Source organism: Globicephala melas, chromosome X (assembly GCF_963455315.2).
Source record: "Globicephala melas chromosome X, mGloMel1.2, whole genome shotgun sequence".
In the NCBI taxonomy this organism is placed as follows: Eukaryota; Metazoa; Chordata; class Mammalia; order Artiodactyla; family Delphinidae; genus Globicephala; species Globicephala melas.
In genome coordinates, this window is record NC_083335.1 from 122236064 (window position 1) to 122257961 (window position 21898).

The 21898-nt window shown below is 48.4% G+C and overlaps 2 protein-coding genes across 6 annotated transcripts in view; one reads left to right on the top strand and one right to left on the bottom strand.

Annotated features, from left to right (window-relative positions):
- The window catches only part of PUDP (pseudouridine 5'-phosphatase), a 71115-nt gene extending 52619 nt beyond the window's left edge, over nucleotides 1-18496 (bottom strand). Inside the window, exon 1 of the mRNA XM_030837314.2 lies at nucleotides 18338-18496. Coding sequence (XP_030693174.2) covers nucleotides 18338-18407 — 70 coding nt within the window. The 5' untranslated portion in view covers nucleotides 18408-18496. The remainder of the gene's footprint in view (nucleotides 1-18337) is intronic.
- The window catches only part of STS (steroid sulfatase), a 182130-nt gene continuing 177951 nt past the window's right edge, over nucleotides 17720-21898 (top strand). For all 5 annotated transcript variants that reach the window (XM_060292964.2, XM_060292962.2, XM_060292965.2 and 2 more), the window contains exon 1: nucleotides 17720-17943. Coding sequence is in view for 4 of the 5 variants with exons in the window: in XM_060292962.2 (XP_060148945.1) it covers nucleotides 17930-17943 (14 nt within the window). In the remaining variant the exon portion in view is untranslated. The remainder of the gene's footprint in view (nucleotides 17944-21898) is intronic.

A 21898-nucleotide genomic window follows, 5' to 3' on the forward strand; every position in this document is an offset into this window, starting at 1 on the left:
AGAAACTTGGGACTTCCCTGGTGGCGCAGTGGTTAAGAATCCACCTGCCAATGTAAGGGAGACGGGTTCAAGCCCTGGTCCAGGAAGATCCCACATGCCGTGGAGCAACGAAGCCCCTGCACCACATCTACTGAGCCTGTGCTCTAGAGCCCACGAGCCACAACTACTGAGCCCGCACGCCACAACTACTGAAGCTCGCATGCCTAGAGCCCATGCCCCACAACAAGAGAAGCCACCGCAATGAGAAGCCCGCGCACTGCAACGAAGAGTAGCCCGCACTCGCAGCAATGAAGACCCAATGCATCCAAATAAATAAAATATGTAAATAAACAAATTAACTGAAACGAAGCAAAACAGAAACAGGCTCACAGTTACAGAGAACTAATAGTACCACAGTGGAGAGAGGTGGGGGCGGGACAAGATAGGTGAAGGGGATTGAGAGGTACCAACTACTAGCTATAAAATAAATAAGTTACAAGGATGTAAAGTACAGCACAGGGAATACTGTTAATATTTTATAACTTTACACAGAGTGTAATCTATAAAATTATCAAATCATGATGTTGTACGCCTGAAACTAACATAATACTGTAAGTAAACTAATACTGACACTTCAATAAAAAAATAAATGCAGACAGAGGAAAGTCTTCCTTACAGTAGAATGCCTGCTAATAAATGCAGATTGATGGCATCTGACCAAAAAAAAAGACATAGAGAAAACAAATAACATAACGCCATACATAAATCCTCTCTTATCAATAATGGCACTATATGTAAAAGGTTAAAAGTAAATTAAAAGGTCAAGATTGGCAGAATGTATTAGAAAAAGAAAAACCACATGATCCAACTATATGCTGTCTACAAGACACACTTTACATTGAAAGGTGCAAAAAGGTTGAAAGTAGGAGGATGGAAAAGATATCCAATGCACACGGTAACCAAAAGAGATCCAGACTGACCACATGAGACAAAGGAGACTTACGGCAAACATTTCTATTAGAAACAAACAAAAAAATTAATAGAAACATTTTATAAGGATAAAGGGGTCATTCCATCAAGAAGATGCAACAACTATAAACATATATGAACCTAACAACAAAGCCCCAAACACATAAAACAAAAACTGACAAAACTGAGGGGAGAAAGGGATGATTCAACAACAGTAGCTGGAGACTTTGATGCCACACTTTTAATAATGGAGAGAACAATTAGACTGAAAATTAACAAGGAATATAAGATCTGATTTAAAACACTTAACTATGTAAATACCATAAACTGACTGGAGCTTATGATAGTATGGAACACTCCACCCAACCATGACAAAATATTCATTCTTATCAAGTTCACAAGGAGAATTCTCCAGGGAAGATGATAAGCTACGCCATAAAACAAGTCTCAATAAATTCACAAAGGATCAGAATCATACCAAGTATTCCCCTGATCATTGACAGAGTGAAATGAGAAATCAGTAACAGAAGGAAATTTGCGAAATTCCCAAATATGTGGAAGTTAAACCACACACACCTAAACAGTCAGTGGCGAAAAGGAAAAATTACAAGGGAATTATGGGATGAAGGAAAATGCAAACATAACACACCAAACGGTATGGGATATAACAAAAGCAGTGCTGGGAGGGAAGCTGATGGCTGTAAATGTCTGTGTTAAAAACGAATGGTCAGAGAGGTGAAGCACTGGTGGGTCTGAACGTGAGAAAGTGGACCATGAACCAAGGAATGCAGGCGGCCTCTACAGCTGGAAAAGGCAAATAACAGATTCTCCCCTGAAGACTCCTGAAGGAACCAGTCCTTGATGTGATTAGCTCCTGAGACTGAGGTGGGGCTTCTGACCTCATAATACACTTGTGTTGTCTTAAGCCACTCGGTTTGTGGTAGCGTAAGGCAGCAATAGAAAACTAACACAATAAGAAACTTTCCCCGCCATCTATTTTTCTTTTTTTCTCATTGGGTTTGTGTACAATGACTCTCAAACAGACCAAGCACAAGAAGAGACCTTTCTTAACGTCTCATTCACAGGTGCCTTAACCACGGAAGGTCGAGGACAGCTGCAGAGAGTTTGTAGAACTATCGTGTGTGACAGCTTCCACTGTGTGTGGAGGTCACCCACCAGGTAGTAAGAACACCATGGCCTCGGCCTTTGTGACTGCTACATCATAATCACACACGTATAAATCTTATTAACCACTGGGCTTTTTTAATCCATGTCATACTGACATATGATGACTTCCTCTTAGTGAATAACTTAAATTCTTTTCAAATTTTAAAAGATAAATAAACATACAATCATAGGGTTCTAGATGGATGTGCCTTTCCCATCTTCTAGAGAGCTAAACCCTCTTGAGAGTTAGTTTCCCCACGCCTCAGGCTTTATGGATTAATGCTAAATCCCTAGTTCTCATGCCTTTTGAATAAATGCAAACCAGAACGTGTCCTCCAAGAATGCATAAAAAGTTTCCATCTAACTTCACCCTAGAGATCTAAGATGGCTGAGAAAGAACACGGAGGCTGCCACGAAAGTGGATTTGGAAAAGCAAAAATGCAGGAAAAGACTGACAGTAGACATGAGTTCTTTCAGGTGTTGCCTTAGAATCCCATGCGTTGGATGGGTATATCCATCAAACCCCTACTAGTTCAGGCATCATTTCTAACACTTCACCTTAAACCCAGAGACATGCAGTTTTAAAGATTCCCTTCCCCACGCAAATCAACAGCTTTCGTTCCTTTCTTCAAGACCTTCCTTCAGTGGCTGCTCCTGCTTCTCCTCTATTTCTACCCTTCCTGTGAGTACAATGGAATCCAGTACTGAATGTATCCCCAGTGGTGCGTGCATTAGTATGAAGGCAGTGCCAAAAACAGTTTTAATTTAGCACAGTGCAAATCATTAAGGAATCTAGGAAATGCACTGAAATGAGAAGAGATAAAGAAGCACACAGTCCTCCTCCTTCAAAGACACACAAGCCATTGTGTCACCAGCATATTTCTTTAGCTGTTATGTGTGTTTCCATTCACTTATTTTTTGGTGTGGGTGGGGTGGAGGAATGTCAGACAACTCAACTGTAAAGAGATGACAGGAGTTAAGACTGGAGAAACTTATGCTATAATCCTGCTGGTACAGCCCTGGGCATCCATGCTTTACCTCCCTGGCCAGTCTGCCTGTGAAGTCTGTAAAATATTGGTCCACATCTGCTTGATCTCTTCACAGTATCAAAAATCCTACATTTCTGGGTGGATTAGTTTGCTCTGGCTGCAATAACAAAGCACCACACAGTGGGGGGCTTAAACAACAGAAATTTACTTTCTCACTGTCCTGGAGGCTGCAAGTCTGAGATCCAGGTGTCAGCAGGGCTGGTTCCTCCCGAGGCCTCTCTCCTGGGCAGGCAGACGGCTGTCTCCTCACATGGTCGTGTGTGTGTGTGTGTGTGTGTGTGTGTGTGTGTGTGTGTGTGTGTGTGTGTGTGTGTGTGTGTGTGTGTGTGTCTGTGTGTGTGTGTGTGTGTGTGTGTGTGTGTGTGTGTGTGTCCTAATCTCCTCTTCTTGTAAGGACACCACCCATACTGGATTAGGACCCACCCTAATGACCTTATTTTACCTAATTACCTCTTTAAGGACCTTCACTCCAAATACAGCCCCATTCTGAGGTCCTGGGGTTCAGGGCTTCAAAATATGCGTTTTAGTGCGATGCAATTTAGCCCACAACACTGAGTTATAGATGTTCATCTACTTAGTGTGTCTTTCTATCGAAGGCAAGGGCAACCAATTAGAAGTACCCTTCTATTTCTTGTTTTTTCTAGGTTACTAAGAATGTAACCCAGAAATAAGGGTCAAAATTTCTTTTAAAGAACATCTGTTTACAAGGTATAAATTGATTCACATAGCTCAGATGTCATTTAACACTACCCAGGATTTCTGCAAAGACGAAAAAACAGTAAGGCGTGCTTCCCCCTCCCACGCAGAGTGTACCTTTGGTTACGTGGGAGCTTTCCTGAGCAAAGGAGGCAGAGCTCGGTCACCACAGGTAGAGCTCAACTGACCAAGCCTTCCAACTGCAGGGGCTCTGAGAGCTGAGCAGTTACAGTGCCCATCCTGTTCTCAAACAGAACTGGCTTTTAGTCCAGAGCTCCGAGGACCTGGGAAGTGACAGCAGGTGAGAGAGGCTGTCTCTCTGGGAACAGGCAGAGGCTCCTCTGACACAGAATTAAGCCTGGCTCCTATTCATTTCCTGACTCGCGTGGGTATATGGCCTTACACGGTGTTACTCCAAGTCAGACAAAGTACACGAAAGAAATCCATCAGGCAATCACATATTATTTTCATGGCCCTCTCTGGGACTTGCATGGACCTGGTAAGTATACTGAAAGAATGAAAAATTCTTGTCAGGTTCAAAGATTATTGGATTTAGGTGGAAAGACATTCACATATGCCAAGAAATGCAAAATCTAATCAGCTGGGCGGGAAAAGGCTTTCTCTAATGGACAGGCACCTCTCGATCCCCAGAACATTCACAGAGATGTTTAAGGGAAGGCAGGGTGCTGAGGCAGTGTTTGTGTGTTATCTATTACTTTATTACTTGTATCCTTTAATGGAATTTGGCCTACTGGGGCAAGAATGCTATAAATAAACTTTGAAATACACACTGGAATTACTAATTTTCACTAACAATTTAAGACTACATTATTGCAACTCCCTTGGAACAGTCAAGTGAACTTTACGTTCATCATAAACTTCATTTACTAGGCTTAAAATGATCTCTGGCTATTCAGAAAGGTTCTGCGTGTTAATTCAGACGAGGGAAGTATGGAACAAGGAACTAAAACGTAATAGCTTTATGAATGGAGCTTAACAAGCACAAAGGTGTTTCAGTTGATTAAAAAATGTGTAAACAGAGTCAAACACTGTCATGGCCTCTTAACAGTGAAGACTAACGTCTACCAGATTTGTCAACAGAATAAGCAGAAATTAAGTGTTTAAGGGACAGCTAGGCTTTTTTAAAAACCCGGTGTACAGGAGTCAACTCAGCACACAAGCAGCCGCATCAGTAATATTAAGCACCTGTGATACGTGGCCCCCGTGTGTGTCGGTGACGTGAGAAGAGTGGAGGGTGCGAAAGGGCTGGAATCCCAGGGCACCGCAGGCGGAGAGGTGGGGCCCGGGGTAGAATGATGCTCCTGGGGCTCCCAGAATGGAGATTCCCATAATCAGGAGGAGGTGGGTGGGCACGCTGGGAAATAAGACAGCTCTATAGGTGCGGGATGGGTTTTCTGAACATGGGTCTGGGTATCTAGCTTCCATCTATGAGATCTGTATCTGGGGAAACACGTTCTGGTTATCCGAGTACCGGACGCCTACGTTATTTTAGGCCCTTTTACACGCTAGTGTCCATGCCAATCAATAATGACGTGGACAAAGTTCAGGCAGCCGTCAGGTGAAAGAGCAGGGCCCACGGCGATCCCTGCCAGAGTAGCAAGAGTATGTACGTGTCAGATCATTTTCTGATCCGGGACAACTGCCACACCCCCCGAGCCAGCTCCCAGCCTGGAAGCCGCAGCCATCCACGCCATCAACAGTGCCTTTGTACGGCACGCCCTGCCTGCGAGGCTGTGCAATGGCTAGGAGGTAAGGCCTACGTTCCTGCATCTGGCACAAGGCTCACCACGCCCCGTCCCCTTCCTGAGACCTCTGCTCCCACCCTTCACGGGGCAAGGAGCCTCTTCTCCAGGCCCTGCTCTCTCAGACTTACACACAGTGCCCTGCTGGCCTGGGATCCTCACAGCCCTTCCTGCTGCCCCACCCAGCCGACTGCCCCGAGGCTGGGAACGGACCCGGTCTCCCGGGAGGCACCCTGGATCTCAGCCCACTTCCTCTGCCCGGCTCCCAGGGAACTGGGTCAGCTCAGCTGATCCTGAAGAGGCAGCAGGACAGAAAATGTCTGCCCCCTGCAGCCTGCCTCCACGGCACCCCTGCGTGGCCTTGTATCCCTGCCCTGCACCGGTCTCAGTACCCGGCGTCTGGTGGGTGGGCCTGCTACGAAAGCCTGTGGGACTCAGGAGCAACGCAGGGCCCTAAACGCCTCTCTCTCCTTGACGGCCCCGGTGGATCCGTCCTGTAACGCTTTTCTGAAATTCCCTTTGAACGTAAAGCTCTATCCCCAGATACACTCAACAGCCACGCAGACGGACCTGGCTACAGGCTGGCAGCGTTAAGCCACATTAACTCCTTGGGTGGCTGGCCCAAATCACCCAGGAGCCAACTCGAAATGCTTTCATGAGGCTCCTCTCAGACTGGTTGAACAAGATGAGTGCCGAGATATGGCTCGAACTTCCAGAAAGGAACGCGTTCGTCGGGCTGCACCTGGCAGACCCAGAAATGATTTACATTGTTTGTGTTATGGCCACACAGACAAGCGAGCACACACACACATAACTCAGCACACGGGAGGGGGCATCAGATGCGCGACAGGTAGAGTCGAGGGTTATTTTTATGGGCACAAATGCCTTTCCTCTTGGAAAGTATCTAGGGACCAGCTTACACCCAGATTCCTATGACAAGGGAACGTAGGACCATTCTGGGGATAAACTCCTGGTAAGCTGTATCCTCTCGGCAAAGCCTTCTTCGCACACACACAATGGGCATGGAACACGGCTTGCAATCTCGCCAATGAGAGCACCGAAATTCAACCGCCGCCACTGATGTTTCTGGAAGTGACGGAACTGCCCGTGAGCACGCCTGAGTCTGGTGAATCACTGCCTCTTTTTCTCGAGCTGCGAGAGGAGGCGGGGTGGGGGGGCAACACCTGTCAGGCACTGCCTCTGAGGTTAAGTCGCTTGACCTCAGTAAGCCTCGCTTCCCTACCTGCAAAACAGACAAAGCTGAGATGGCCAGCGCAGGGCGCCGTCGGCCTGCTGCCAGGGAAACAGCCGAGGCGGGCAAGGTGCGCACGGCGGTGCAGGGCACGCGGTGAAGGCTCGTGCTAAATATTCACCGTTACCACACAGGATGGAGACGGAGGGCCTGAAGAAAGGCGGCGGCCGCTGAAGGACACAAACATGGCTCTGAATATTGAGGAATCAGTACTGGCATGTTGGGAGGGGAGGGGGGCGGGAGGACCGGAAGACGGGAAGGTCACTGCCAGTCTCTAACGCGGGCGGCTCACGGGGCGCGCAAGACGGCAGATGTGGCCGAGAGCTCTGGGCTCAGCTTGAAACCCGGGGCTTGGGCGCGACCTCTGGGTGGAATAGCCCGCGCGCACTGGGAAGTGCGGACGGAGGCCCGAGAGCAAGAGCGGTTACTGAAGCCATGCATCCACAGCCCAGTCCAGGGCCCCGCACAGAGGTGGAGAGGAGGACAGACAGACAAGGAGAAGTGAAACCATGGAGACAGATCCCCCAGGACGGAGCGGGGCACTGGCCCATGACGCAGACAGTTCTGGAAACATAAGAAAAGATGCTGAGTGGTATGGCAACACGGAAGTCACTGCTCCCTTTGTGCAAATTACGTCCACAGGCTGCAGGAGGAAGGCAGTTTGTGCACAGGACGCGGCAATGAGGGAGCAGAGGTTTTGTTTATTTTTTTTAATTTATGACTGAGTTGGGTCTTCATTGCTGCATGTGGGTTTTCTCTAGTTGCAGCGAGCCGGGGCTACTCTTCGCTGAAGTGCGTGGGCTTCTGATTGCGGTGGCTTCTCTTGTTGCGGAGCACGGGCTTTAGGCGTGTGGCTCAGTAGTTGTGGCTCGTGGGCTCAGTAGTTGTGGCTCACGAGCTCTAGAGCGCAGGTTGTGGCACACGGGCTTAATTGCTCCGCGGCATGTGGGACCTTCCCGGACCAGGGCTCGATCCCGCGTCCCCTACACTGGCAGGCGGATTCTTCACCACTGCGCCCCCAGGGAACCCCGAGAGGTTTTGTTGAAATGACAGATGTAGCACACTTTACGCTGAGGTACAGAAGCATCAGAAGAAGAAGAAGAGGAAGGAGAAGGAGCTGCTTACACCCAGAAGAGAAGGAAGCCTTTCCTCCCGGGAGGAAGGGAGGGCCCGGGCCGAGCCCGGGGGGAGGCGCCAGTGATGGGAAGGACAAAAGGATACCTGCAGAGTCCTGCAAACTCACCCCAAACTAGAGCACCGATGAAGAGGCCAGTGTTAAAGTACACCCTCAAATTCAGGACCCTGACTCTACTCCCGGCCCAAAAAGCAGAAACAATATTGTAAATGTCAAGACAAATACACTGCCCTTATTATTAAGTATTACAGGTGCGATTACATAAAGATATTAAGTTCACAGAAGGGCCATCTGCTCACTAAGTGAGGATGTTCCTTTACTTGATCTAACAATAAATATTAATGGTATTAAGAAGGGCTGCATCATATATCCCGATGATTAAATCTCTTTTGCAAAGTCACGTTAAACAGTGCCGTAAGGCCTTGGGTCAGCTAGCACGTGATCTTGGATCTGTCTTTATATCTTAATGAGATGCTGAAGTCCCAGAAGATGTCCTGCACCATCTGTGATGTGCTGAAGGTGGGAGCGGGCAGGACCCTGGGGAGAACACCGGGGGATGGGGAATCTCACCAAGTCAGCAGGTAAAGCAAGTACTCAGGGGCGAGGTGAACCAGGCTTCATCCAAGCAGCACCTAACGTTTTCAGTCAGCCAAGGGGGTTGTGGGCAATCTCCTCATCACCCGTCTGAGATAAAACTAAAGCACTAGGCATCAGCTACCTGGCCTTTAAGGAAGGACTCCCACTGGCACCTGTACCAGTGAGGGCTGCCCAGCAACAGAGGCGTCCGGGAGTTCTGACACGACACCAGGGCTGCCCACAGAGATACATGATGAAACGACCAAGTAGAAGGGACCGGGCCTGATTTTCACTGGGCTCTCCAGCCAGCTCACCAGGTTGTCGAAACACAGCTCAAATTCGACTACAATTCCACTCTGCAAAGCCAGCCACTTGAACCTACCACTTTAAAAGCTGATGCGTGGTCATCAAGATGTCGGTACCGAGGTCAAAATATACGGCGGCACAAGGCAGTAACTCAGCTGGTTTGAAGTTTGCCTTGATTATATGTAGTCATCATGCAAAAAAATAAACGTTGTCAATGCAACCAAAGGAAATGCTTTGTGGTAAGATAAATAAGAGAAATAAGAGATGTAGAGAGAAAACAGGAACGTACTAGGGGACCGACTGAAATTGATGACTATTTTTGGCCAGAACAGAAATACAAGTAACACCTTGCTGGCATAAAACATTTCTTCAGTAACCAAGTGACTTTCCTTTTTTTAAAGCAAGAGCAGAAAGGTTTCCAAGCCACTGAAATTGAGATGAACAAGGGAAAGAGAACCCCGTCTAGGTACGAACAGGTAGCCCCCAGGGCCCTCACGCCAAGGACTGCACCAGCTCAGGGAACGTGGACAACATGCGGGCATCCCTGTAGCACCCAGCTCATTACCCAGCTCAAGCTCCAACCTCAGGTTTCCCTGGACCTTGGCAGCTGACAAGGAGTAAGAGATGAGAGCAGCCCAGGCCCGCAGCTGCAGACATCTGCTGAGAGCTGCAGGAGAATCAGTCACGGGGGCCCAGGGCTCAGCTGACAGGCTCCAGAGGGACGTGGCTGTCACCAGGTCTAATCAGCACACCGCGTGAGATGCAGGGATCGGTGTGGCTGGCTACTTTGGTAAGTCATTTAGGAATCTTTTCTTTCTTTTTTTTTTCTTGAGTGTGATCTCCTGACTAAATATCAGCTGCCATTTTAAGATTCCACCACAAGAGAATTTGGTGCACGCATGTCTTTACAAATCCTGGGGCCCAGGTCCAAGCGCACTGTGAGAAAAAGACAAGGAAGTGGATAGAGAGGGTGAGAACAGTGAAGGGGCCTCTTCTTTTCCAAGTGTTTCCTGCTGTCACACGACACCAGGGAATGCACTGCCACCTAAATTCTCCAGGGAGCCGAAGGCTCTGGAACTGTTTATTTTACACTGTTCACGCAAATCTTGTAAAGATGTACGTTTTATATTCTTCTCTCTTTAAATAGAATCAACTGATAACTACTTAATAGTTTTGTTTTGTTTTTCAGGGGTTCATGCTTCAGGCTTAATCCTCCCATTCCTTTTTTTTTTTTTCTTTTTTCAAATACATAGAAAAGTCGAAAGAAGCACAGAAAAGACCCATATAACCTACATCTGTAAGCAATAAACCTAAAAATTTGCAGATACTCTGCCATTTATTCCTTTATACCTCTGCATGCTTCTCCATCAAATAAAGACACTCTTCTACATAGCCATGACTAGCACCAGAACCGGCCAATCAGCAACGACTGAATGACATCATCTAATTAGCTACTGCACACCGCATTCTCCAACTGCCCCAAAAATGTCTTCTATAAGACCTCCCCCCCCAATCTAAGATCTGCTGCATTTGGTACTCAGGTCCCTTTAGCCTCCTGTAAACTAGAGCGCCCCACCCCAGTCATTTCCCGTGACATTTGACACTTTCAACAGCCCACCCAGAGACCTTGCGGAATGCCCTGCATTCTGGATCTGTCCGGTCGTTTCCACGTGGTGTCACCTTGCTTGTTCCTCCGTCCCTCCAAACTAGAAAGGACACCTGGAAGTTCGCCTGGACTCAGGTAAACTGCTGTGGCAGCACATGGCAGCCAGCGGCTCCCCCGCTGACACACCTGAGTGGGACGTGTCGCTTAAGCGGTGGCCCCCAGAACTGTCCATCACGAGCATGCGTGTCCGCCTGTGCTGTGTGTCAGTACCCTGTCGGGGTGGCACTCTGGCACTGTCTGAACACCCTCGCTCCCAATGAACCCAACGGTCTTGGTTTCCACCAGTGCCGCTTGTCTGAAGCATGTAGAGTGAGGCCTGCAAGATGGTGACCTGACGAATTCTACCATTCTTTCCATATTTATTAACTAGCATTCTCCTGCTGCCCATGCCTCCCCTCTCTTTTCTTTTAAGGATCACGACTCACAGATTTCTTTTTAAAAAACTTAGAGTCTTAAAATCCATCACAGTCATTATTCCTTTGATTTCCACTCACCCTGCCTTTCGCCAGTGGGACCCCCTGCCCTGGCTCTGGAAAGGTACCCACGCTCATCTTGGGTTTCACGGGCCCCAGTCTGGAACTGGCCTCTTCTCCCCAGACTCTTGGTTCCTTTCCTTGTGTGATATTTAGAAATCCAGAACTTGACCGCTTTTAAGCAGCCATGAATGCTGCTCCGGTGGTGTGGGGAAAACATATAAACAGCGGGGAACACAGAACCACATTGACAAATATACGGCTCTGCTGGAAAGGTTTACGTGGCAAAGTGGACGCGGTGCAGACAACTGTATTTGCTTTGATGAATGTATGCTTTCTCATGAGTCTGACGGCAAAAGTGGGGATGCCCTTGGACCCCGTGCCCTAACACCCTGGGAGAGATCAGGGCACGTGGTCCAAGTCAGGCAGAGCTGCAGGGATGCAAGGGGAGGCCCCAACTCACAGAGCCACCCTGGCTTCCTGAGGGTGAGCAGCGTCCAGGCAGCCCTCCACTTCCCCGCAAGCACCCCTGCCCGTCTTTCTGCCTCAGGGTTCAGGCCTTCGGGACACACAGGCATTACATCACCGCCGATACCGGGTCCCTCAGGCTCCTGGCTTCTCACTGAAACATCCCATGCACTACCACGGAAGACAAGAGCTGTCTTGATACGACAAGACTTTACTAGAAGGAGGGCACTGACCACATGGAACATCTACCCTGAGAGGCCGTGAGTTGGTGCAGTATGTTCTTGGCAGAAACGGCTGAGGGAGGCCAAGTGAGGCACGGGCATGATGTCTGGATCAGAGGGAATACGAGGGATGGAGAACAAGTGAGGTGGCAGCAGGAGGAAACAAGCAGGCCAATCCGGAACGCAGAACATCCTCTGAGAGAACCAGCCTGCGCTCTTCCAAGAGTCCCTCTCACGGCGAAAACACAGGCCATGCAGCTAGGGGATGGGGCGAGGTTTTCTAGTTCAAAACAGGCTAAAGGGACATGACTACCGTCTGGAACCCAGTGTGGAAAACACCAGAGTAATATCCACCAGGCAGAGATCATCCTCACCCCCACATTTCAACACAATGGTTAATAACCAGTCTTTCTTTTTTTTTTTTTTTTTTAAATACTACTCTCTGTGTGATAAAAACAAGCTCTTCTCTGCTTCAGAAAACGTGTTTACTGCTCAGCCATCTGTTCTCCTCGTCTGGAATATCCACTGTCCTACCTGCCCTTGAGAGCACATCCTCCCAGTGATTTCAGTTCAAATGACTGCCCTGCCCCTTCTCCTGTCCTTCTCATGTTGACCGCCAGCAGTTACTCAGAGATTCACGCGTGTTGTGTGTCCCAGCTGGACTCCAAGACCACTACAAAGAAGAGACTTGCTGTGAATCCCCTGCAGCACCCGGCACAGTATATTCTGAACAGATAAGGAAGGAGTGAACTCACTCCTCTAGAGCTGCGTTGTCCACCACAGTACCCACAAGTGGCTACTTCAATTAAGTAAAACTAAAAAATTAAGAGTTCAATTCGTCAGCTGCCCTGGCAGCATTTCATGTGCCTGGGTGCCCCTGCGGCTCCCGTCCAGGGCAGCTCAGATACAGAACATTCCCTCCACGGCGGGCAGTTCTGCCGGGTGGACATGCTGCTCCAGAGAGCACAAGGGTGCCCGGTTCTCGTCAAGGACACGATGATGGCAGCGGAGAGACGGAAGCCTGCTGCTTACTTTGGAATGCGTCTCCAAGGCCCCAAATAGCTCAGGTACGCAAACTATGACCATCTGCTCTCATTTCGCGTACAGACTGGGCAGTGAGCAGACTGGGAGTCGAGCAGACTCTGGTTTGCCGCTGGATCCGTCCCTGATGTCTAGGCCTAGAGAGGAGAGTCAGGGGACATCAACTGGCCAGCCCAGTGCCGGGAGCCATGCTGATGGAACTGCCCTCCAGGCAAGGGCGTGGAGCAGACCATCCTCACCCCAGGTGTGCGCCCCTCTCTGCACAGACACTAAGCTACTGACCGCAGGCAGCAGAGCGAAGGATGTGTGGGAGCCGCACCTTGAAGGAAGGTGGGCATGTACCTGCCAAACACTCAAAACGCACGTTGAGAGGTGTTAGGATGGCAGTCCACCTCAGCAAAGCCAAAGGGGGAAGACATTTCTTGAGCAGAAATGCATGTGTGTCACAATTATTGTTTTCAAGAAAATTCTCCTTAGACACACCAAAGGCAATTTTAAACCACAGACCAGCATTGCCCTCCCCCATTTTAACACAATTAAATGAAGCTTTTAATATATGAAATGCCGGAATTATGAGTCATCAGTATTCACATATACCTGACAGTGAGAGCTTTATCTTCTAACGTAAGCCATTCTGCTATAACACTACTGCACCTTCCAGCTACAGGCTATGTATCCATCACTTTTCAAACATCTCAAACAAAGCTGTGAAAAGTCACCTGGGCACCTGTGTAATGAGTGCTTTTGGTGGACGTTTCTTGGGGGCATCATCTCCCTTGCTCTTTTACATTGCATTAAATCTCCGTCTACCCCTGAAAAATAACACAGTGTAATGGATAAATTATAGTCACTTAAAAAATGAAAGAAAAAATAAAGGAACAGAATCAGAGAAAGCAGAGAATAATCAGAAAGACAAAAGTGAACAAAGAATCCCCCCCACACAGCTTCCCAAGGAGAAGAAAGGAAAAATAGTTCGAGAGAGGAAAAAAAAAAGTTTGCACAGCTAAGATTCTAAATAAAAGCACACAACGAGGGGGACGAGGAAGCTAGGAGGAAGCAAGGAACGGGCAATCTACACCTGCACTGACAGAAACCTGCTGAATACCTTAGTGGTGTTACCAGCTGGACCAAACTCCCGTCGACCTGCAGAATTATGCAATTTTGATCTCACCTTCCTGTTAATCTAGAAACGGGAGCAGCTGTGGTGCATAAGAACCGCTAACCGCAGGAACACGGGAAAGGCTGACGCGGCTCAGGTCTACTAGGAAGCACGGCCAACGGGACCTGAGTTTACCCACCTCGGTCCCCCCTCGAGTGCTTTCTTATTCCTGATGAATTTCCTGACATTCAACATAGTCCATGGGTACCTTCGCCTGCCCCTGCCAGCGTCTTACTCCAAACTGAGAAAGTACAAGTCAGGGCCCCTTTCTGTGTGAGCTCTGCTCAGCCGCAAGGCCTCAGACTGGCCTCCGAATTTCCACCACCTCCTGTGCAAATGTAGAAGGGACCTAAATGTCACCTGGTAAGGTGACATCAAACGCAAGCGTGTGCCCTTACTTCCGGGGGTTGGGGGCAGGGCAGAGAGAAGGGGAACGTGCCGTAGCACAGGTCCCCTGACATCCGTGCGGAGACCGCAAGGCACACAACAAGCCAGGGACGGGGTGAGGGTGTCTCTGGGAGCCCCAAGGGCAGACAGTACCCTCACACCGGCCATCCCGAACGAGTGTTTATTCTGCTCTACCTTCCTGAGACTCTTTGGGAATGTCTGGACTGAGTCACATTACAGGATAGGAACCAATGGACGCCGAAAAGCTCATCATCTCCACTTTTAAACCTCATACGTGTTACACAGGGTCAAATACAATGTACGAAAGCTCTTCCGAAAATTCATCTAGGGCGTGTGCTACAGCTGTACAGAGAGATCCTGTGTTTGTCATCAGCTTTGTGGAGGTCCCAGCGTCTACAGAAACCAGCATAGGTGAGGTGAGCCAGAGGACGACGGGTGACAGCGGATTCCGAGCAGCCTGGGCAGGGCTGCGAGCTGCTTCGGTCAACAATGGATCCCTGAGCCCCAGGAGCAGCACAAAGGTCCCGCCTCCACCCAGCGTTCACACTGTACCCTGGGCCCCCGGACGGAGAAACGGGCACTTCCATACGGTCTCAAGTGCTATGATTACCATTTGGCAAGCAGGAAGCTGTAGGAGTACAAACAGGTACAGGACAGGGGATCTATTCGTCTACGTGAAGGTGAAGTAGAAGCCAGGTGTCACCCATTACAATCCTGCCACCTCTGTGTGTTTATGGAGACGTGGTCAATTATAATCGACACTGCAAAGAGTCGTATTTCCCCTCACAGATCTATCGTATTATTTTTCTGCTTATTTTTTAAACATTTGAAAATAAGCTTTTTATTTTTCCTGGCTGATTCTTTAAGGATTTAATTACTGTAACAGACTCCTAGAAAGCATATTTTAGGTATACCACATTTTACATATTCCTAATTCTGAATATTCTTAACATCCACTCTCCATCTGGCCCCGTTATCAACAGCAGACATCAGTGAGTTGCTTCCTAAGGCTCTGTACCTGGGTTGTCCCATACGGTAGGCACTGGCCAAACGTGGCAAGTGAACCCATGAAACCTGGCTAGTTTGAGCTGAGATGCCCTGTGAGTGTAAGATACACACAAATTTCAAAGGCTAGGTAACGAAAAGGAATGTAAACTATCTCAACTATTTTTTTTTTACTGATCATGTGTTGAGTAACAATATTTTGGATGTGTCAGGATAGGAAAAAAGTACCATTCAAGTTAATTTCCTCTGTGTCTTTTTGCTTCTTTAATGTTGCTATAACAAAATCTTACATGGTGCTACTCCTATCAGATAGCAGGATTTTGGACCACCAACTTTCTTGTCTCTTAAAGAGAATGGTCCTACCTCTTGTACTCCTAACTTCAGCTATTTAATGAACTAGATAATCTTCCCTATTCAGGAGCTGACATAGTATTTCAAACTTGTATCTTCTTCCTTCAACATCTTATCCTTGTTCATAAATAATCTCAGTCCCCTTGGTCTCGGTCTCTAAATGGCATTTGAGGGCCAAAATTACTATCTAGCTCACAGCTAATTGCTACCTCTGTCAACAAAAACAGATTCCAAAGATCGAAAGGAAAACAGCATCAAACATTTCAAAAGCACTAGAAAGTAACCCTGGGTTTCTGGTCAACATTTCTGCAAATATCTCCATTGACTTCCTCATTCTCCTCTGGTTAAACAAGCTTCCCCATGCAACTCTTTGTTTCCAGTTTCACTTCCCTGAGAATACAAGATTGCAGCTACATTAACAAACAGAACTTCCTGGGGAAATGGATTCACAATTCTGAAAAGCAGGCCCACCGAAAAACACCTCATAATAAACTGATGATACGTTGTTATGCAAACAACAGACAACTGAAGTCAGGCGCTTAAGAATTACAACAGGTATAATCAAGTAGATTAAATGAGGTAAAGTAGCACATTCTGGAAAGTGGTGTTTTATACCAGACATTTTGTTAAAAAAAAAAAAAGAATAAGCAAAGGTGCATTTCTGATAAAGTTCTGCAAGGCCTTACCACCGCCTCCAAGAGTCAGGGTGGAATGAGGTAAAGGGCAGAAAACGAAGGGGGAAAGAGGAGCTAGGTCTTATCCTCCCAAAGGCCACTAATTCTTGTTTCTCTGACCAGTTCAGAGGATTGGGTAACAGTGCCAGACCAATGCTTGATAAACTTTAAACTTGCCTTAACTAGCAAAGAGGAGACCCTGGTTGATAACTACCCCTGCAAGCACCACCACATAAGTCACATTCATGGCTCCAGGGAACAGGTATATGTGTATCTTGAGTGGGAATGAAGCATAAGGCTCACTTAGAAGTCTAATAAATTTAATTTTAATGGGACACCTCAGTTTGTATTAAAATTCATAAGACTCACAAAACATGTTCTCTGGACTTTTCATTAGAGGATAAGGAATTTATTTGACAATTTAACTTGACCATCTAAGCAGGAAAACTCACATCTACAAACTGTACTTACGAATCCCAGATGCTTTTTGAAATTGAGTCATTTCAGATTTAGTAGCTGCATACACTGTTCTACCCAATTAGTTACCTCTATGGGAATTTATTTTACCCCTTAGGAATGCATTCGTTTGTATCTCTGGGTCCATAAAAATAAGACTGTTTTTTGTGTACCTTTAAAATAAAAAATCAGTGCCATTACTACTGAACCAGTGAGCCAAATGATCATGGGGGCAAGGTCACACTCCCCTGTAAAATGAGCACAACATCACTTATATTTAGAATCAGATCGATCTGGAATCATTTCTCAGTTCTGTTCCTTATTAGCTGTGTGACCTTGGGCAAGTCACTTTACCTCTCTGAGTGGTGCCGATTTTGTTTTTAATTAGTCAGGGCAAACATCTCCTCCCACCTTGCAGGATTTTATGAGAGGCAGCACTGATGTATGTACACCTCCACCAGGTTAGTAGCCTACGTAAAGCATGCAGACATTTTTAAAGTCCTATGAAGCCCTCCGGAGACAATGAGGTCAGAACACGTTTCCTAACCCTGTAACACCGGGTAGTGTCATGAAACATACGCCCAAGCTGTAAGGCAGAGCTCAGAGCAGTTCTCTGTTGAGTTATAAACGCAGCGTTTTCTACGAATTCTACTTGAATTCGCCTCGGTGGGTAAGTTCACGCCTACCACCATCGACTACGGGGCTGTTCGGCGCACACAAGATTGTTAACCGCTCAAAGCCACAGCACGGGTGTGCACCTCTAACTCCCCGGCACTTGGGTGAAAATGTAGATTCTGATTGGGCAGCTGTAGGGTGGGGACTCGGGCTCTGCACTGCAAAACTGCTGCTCCCCGGTGATGTCCCTGCTGGGAGTCACTCGGACCAGCCAGACCGCTGAGCAGGACTCCGCCGCCGCCTCCGCGCTACAGATACTTGGGTGTGGAGCAGTCACGGTGGCGTGGAGCCGTCCTGTGCACTGCGAGAGGTTCCGCCGCATCCCAGCCGCTACCCTCTGGACGCCAGCAAACTCCCACCCTCCAGCTAGGCTGCCCCAAACGCCTCCAGACGCCGGCAGAGGCCCCCAAATCGGCGGGTAGAGGACGCTGCCCTGTAGGATGCTACGAGCAAGGTGCGTGCACCTCTGGGCAAGCCTGCAGTGATCCTAGAAGCCGGGGTGCAGACAGGGAAATGGAGGCCCGGCTGCGCGCGCAGCGCCCGCGGCCCCCGAGGCCCAACGCCAACCTCCCGCCCGCGCGGTGGTCCCCTAGCACCGCGCCCTCACGCGCCGCCCCCCACGCACTCCGTCCCCACGCGCGGCGCGGCCGCCGGAAGTAAGTGCCCCGGGCGCCGTCGACGCCTCAGCCACGAGCGCGGCCGGCCTGACGTGGGCCCCGCACCCCCGCCGCCCGCCAGCCTGGGGACCCCGCACACCGCCCCGCCGCGGCTCACGCCCCTGAGAGCCTGTGCCCCCCGCCCGTGTCCTCCCAGACAGCCCTCGCGGGAGGCGGCCGCAGGCTACTCACCCAGAAGGAGGCCGTCCAGGTCAAAAAGCAGGTGGGTGACGGGACGCAGCGGGGGCAAGGGCGCCGCCATTGTGCCGCCGTCTCGGCCGAGTGGGGGCGGGGAAGAGGCGCGCGCACACGCGCTCCGGGCCTCCCCCGCGCGCCCCGAGCCGTGCTGCGCACGCGCGGCCCCTGGCCTCCTCGCGCCCGCGCCCCCCGGGACGCTCTCGCGCATGCGCGTTCGGGCAAGCCCCCCCGTGAGCCCCGAGCTGCTCTGCGCACGCGCGCCTTAAGCGTCCCAGCGCGGTCTCTCAAAAATCGCGCGCCCTGAGCCTCCGCCGCCCGGCGCTCGCCTGCGGCTGGCCTACTTCCGAGGCTCCTGGAATACGCGACTGGAGCCGCTCCCGCGCGCTCTGGGCCTCGCCGGCATGTTCTGCGCACGCGCGCCGAGGACGGTCACCCCAGCTGTCGCCGCCGCCGTGGTACGCGCGGGCGCGACAAGTTTGCCCGCATCCTCCACCACCACCACCACCACCACCACTCCACCCCCGCCCACGCTCACTTCATACCCGTAAACGGGCTGGGATGCTGAGTCAAAGGGCCGAGCAGAGCCGAGTTCCTAATCTGGGTGCCAATGCCTGGCTCGAATTTGGAAAGGGCATGAGGAAGGAGGGAGGGCGTGGAGGGACGACGGCGCATGGGGTTGATGGAAAGCGTGCATAGATGCTCAAGTTGGCATCCTTGAGAGCCACCAAGTAAATGGGTAGCCAGGTGGCCTTAGTTACGGGGTCCCCGGTGGCTTCGTCCCCGCCCGGAGCGCCCGTCCCTGGATGCCTGGCAGGTTTCCGTTTCAGTTTTGCCCGCCCGGCTCCCTGCGTGCCTCGTAGGGCGCACGCGCAGTGGCGCGCGAGTCCCCATCCTTTGCGCCTGTATCCCCCGAGCATCCCTGGCTGATCCATTCTCCCAGAGCAACCCCCCGCCGAAGTCTGATAGGAAAGGGCCGAAATAATAAGACGTTTTAAAATGCCTTGCCGTTTTTGCCTTTATGTCTCATCTGTCTTGGATTGCTATGTGTTTTCTTTTTTTCCCCCAAACTTTCTGAAGGCAACCTGCAAAGCATTCTTTTTTTTCGACCACTCTCAGGAATACTTTCCCACACCCCCGTTTCTATTTAGTGTTAGTTGGCATTGCATATGCATGTTTAAGCATAAAGATAGGATCTTTCAAGAAGCAGAAATAAGAACGTTTCAGAGACTTTAAAATCTGAGCGTTGTGTTTCTGGTGAAGTGCGTAAACTGCACTCGGAGGCACCTGAGTTCAGCAAATGTATCAACAATAAGCAGTAAACCTCTGTGCCTTCGTTTCCTCGTGTGTAAAACCGGGGTGTTAAATGACGCAAGGCAGGTCAAGCTGTTGGAACTGGCAAATAGTATATGCTCAATTCATTTATGTCTTTTTAGAGCTGTCGCTGTGAGACACATTCCCTGTTTTTACTCCAATCATGATTTCCCATTGAGGACCCTGGATCTAAGAGAAGGCAGTTCATCATCCAGTTAGTGGAGGGACTGTGACCCAAATGTGCTAGGCTCCTGTATCAAAGCACCACAGACCGGGTAGTCTCAACAACAGGAAGGTATTGCCTCAAGCCAGAAGTCCAAGATCGGGGGTCAGCAGGGTTAACGCCTTTTGAGGAAAGGATTGGTTCCAGGCCTCTCTGCTTGGCTTGTACACAGTGGCCTTATTCCTCTATCTCATCATATTGTGTTTTCTCTATGCATCTATTTCTGTGTCTAAATCTCCCCTTTTTATAAGGACATTAGTCATATAGGATTGCCACCCAGACTCATAACTACATTCTAAGTTCATTACATATGTCAAGACCCTGTCTTCAAGTAAGGTCACACTCTGAGGTACTATGGGTTAGGACTCCTACACTATTTTTTTTTATTTTTGAGGAGGACACCATTCAACCTGCAAAAGATTTGTTCCACAAACATCGAGCACATACTGTGTGTCCATGCTCACCTACTGGAACCTTTAGAATTCTTCCTCTCAGTTTCTTTCCATTTTTGGAAACAAATGGACACACAAAGGAGAGAGTTCTTTTTCTCTCCCATGGTAACAATGTTGCATCTGTTCATTGCTTAGATAAAAGGAGCATTTTTATTTATTTATTTATTTATTTTGTGCAGGTTTTTTTTCTGACAAATTGATTAAGATATAATTCACATACCACACAAATCAGCCATGTAAGAGTGTACATTTTAATGACTTTTAATACAGTCACAGAGGTGTGCATCCTTCCCCATAATATGTCAATGCTGCTCTCTCACTTCATCCCAGCTTCCCCTTCCACTGCCCCATGCTCTCAAGTCTGCTTTCTACGTCTGCATCTTTATTCCTGCCCTGCCACTTTTTTATTCATCAGTACTGCTTTTTTAAATCGCATATATATGCATTAAGATACAGTATTTGTTCTTCTCTTTCTGACTTACTTCACTCTGTATGACAGACTCTAGATCCATCCATGCCTCTACAAATAACTCAATTTCGTTTCTTTTTATGGCTGAGTAATATTCCATTGTATATATGTACCACATCTTCTTTATCCATTCATCTGTTGGTGGACAATTACGTTGCTTCAGTGTCCTGGCTATGGTAAATAGTGCTGCCATGAACATTGTGGTATGTGACTCTTTTTGAATTATGGTTTTCTCAGGGTATAGGCCCAGTAGTGGGATTGCTGGGTCATATGGTAGTTCTATTTTTAGTTTTTTAAAGAACCTCCCTACTGTTCTCCACAGTGGCTGTATCAATTTACACTCCCACCAACAGTGCAGGAGGGTTGCCTTTTCTCCACACCCTCTTCAGCATTTATTGTTTGTAGATTTTTTGATGATGGCCATTCTGACCAGTGTGAGATGATACCTCATTGTGGTTTTGATTTGCATTTCTCTAATGATTAGTGATGTTGAGCATCTTTTCATGTATTTGTTGGCCATCTGTATGTCTTCTTTGGAGAAATGTCTATTTATGTCTTCCACCCATTTTTGGATTGCACTGTTTGTTTTTGTGATGTTGAGCTGCATGAGTTGCTTGTATAATTTGGAGATTAATCCTTTGTCAGTTGCTTCATTTGCAAATATTTTCTCCCATTCTGAGGGTTGTCTTTTGGTCTTATGGTTTCCTTTGCTGTGCAAAAGCTTTTACGTTTCATTAGGTCCCATTTGTTTATTTTTGTTTTTATTTCCCTTACTCTAGGAGGTGGGTCACAAAGGATCTTGCTGTGATTTATGTCATAGAGTGTTCTGCCTATGTTTTCCTCTAAGAGTTTGATAGTGTCTGGCCTTACATTTAGGTCTTTAATCCATTTGGAGTTTATTTTTGTGTATGGTGTTAGGGAGTGTTCTAATTTCATTCTTTTACATGTACCTGTCCTGTTTTCCCAGCACCACTTATTGAAGAGGCTGTCTTTTCTCGATTGTATATTCTTGCCTCCTTTATCAAATATAAGGTGACCATATGTGCGTGGGTTTACCTCTGGGCTTTCTATCCTGTTCCGTTGATCTATATTTCTGTGTT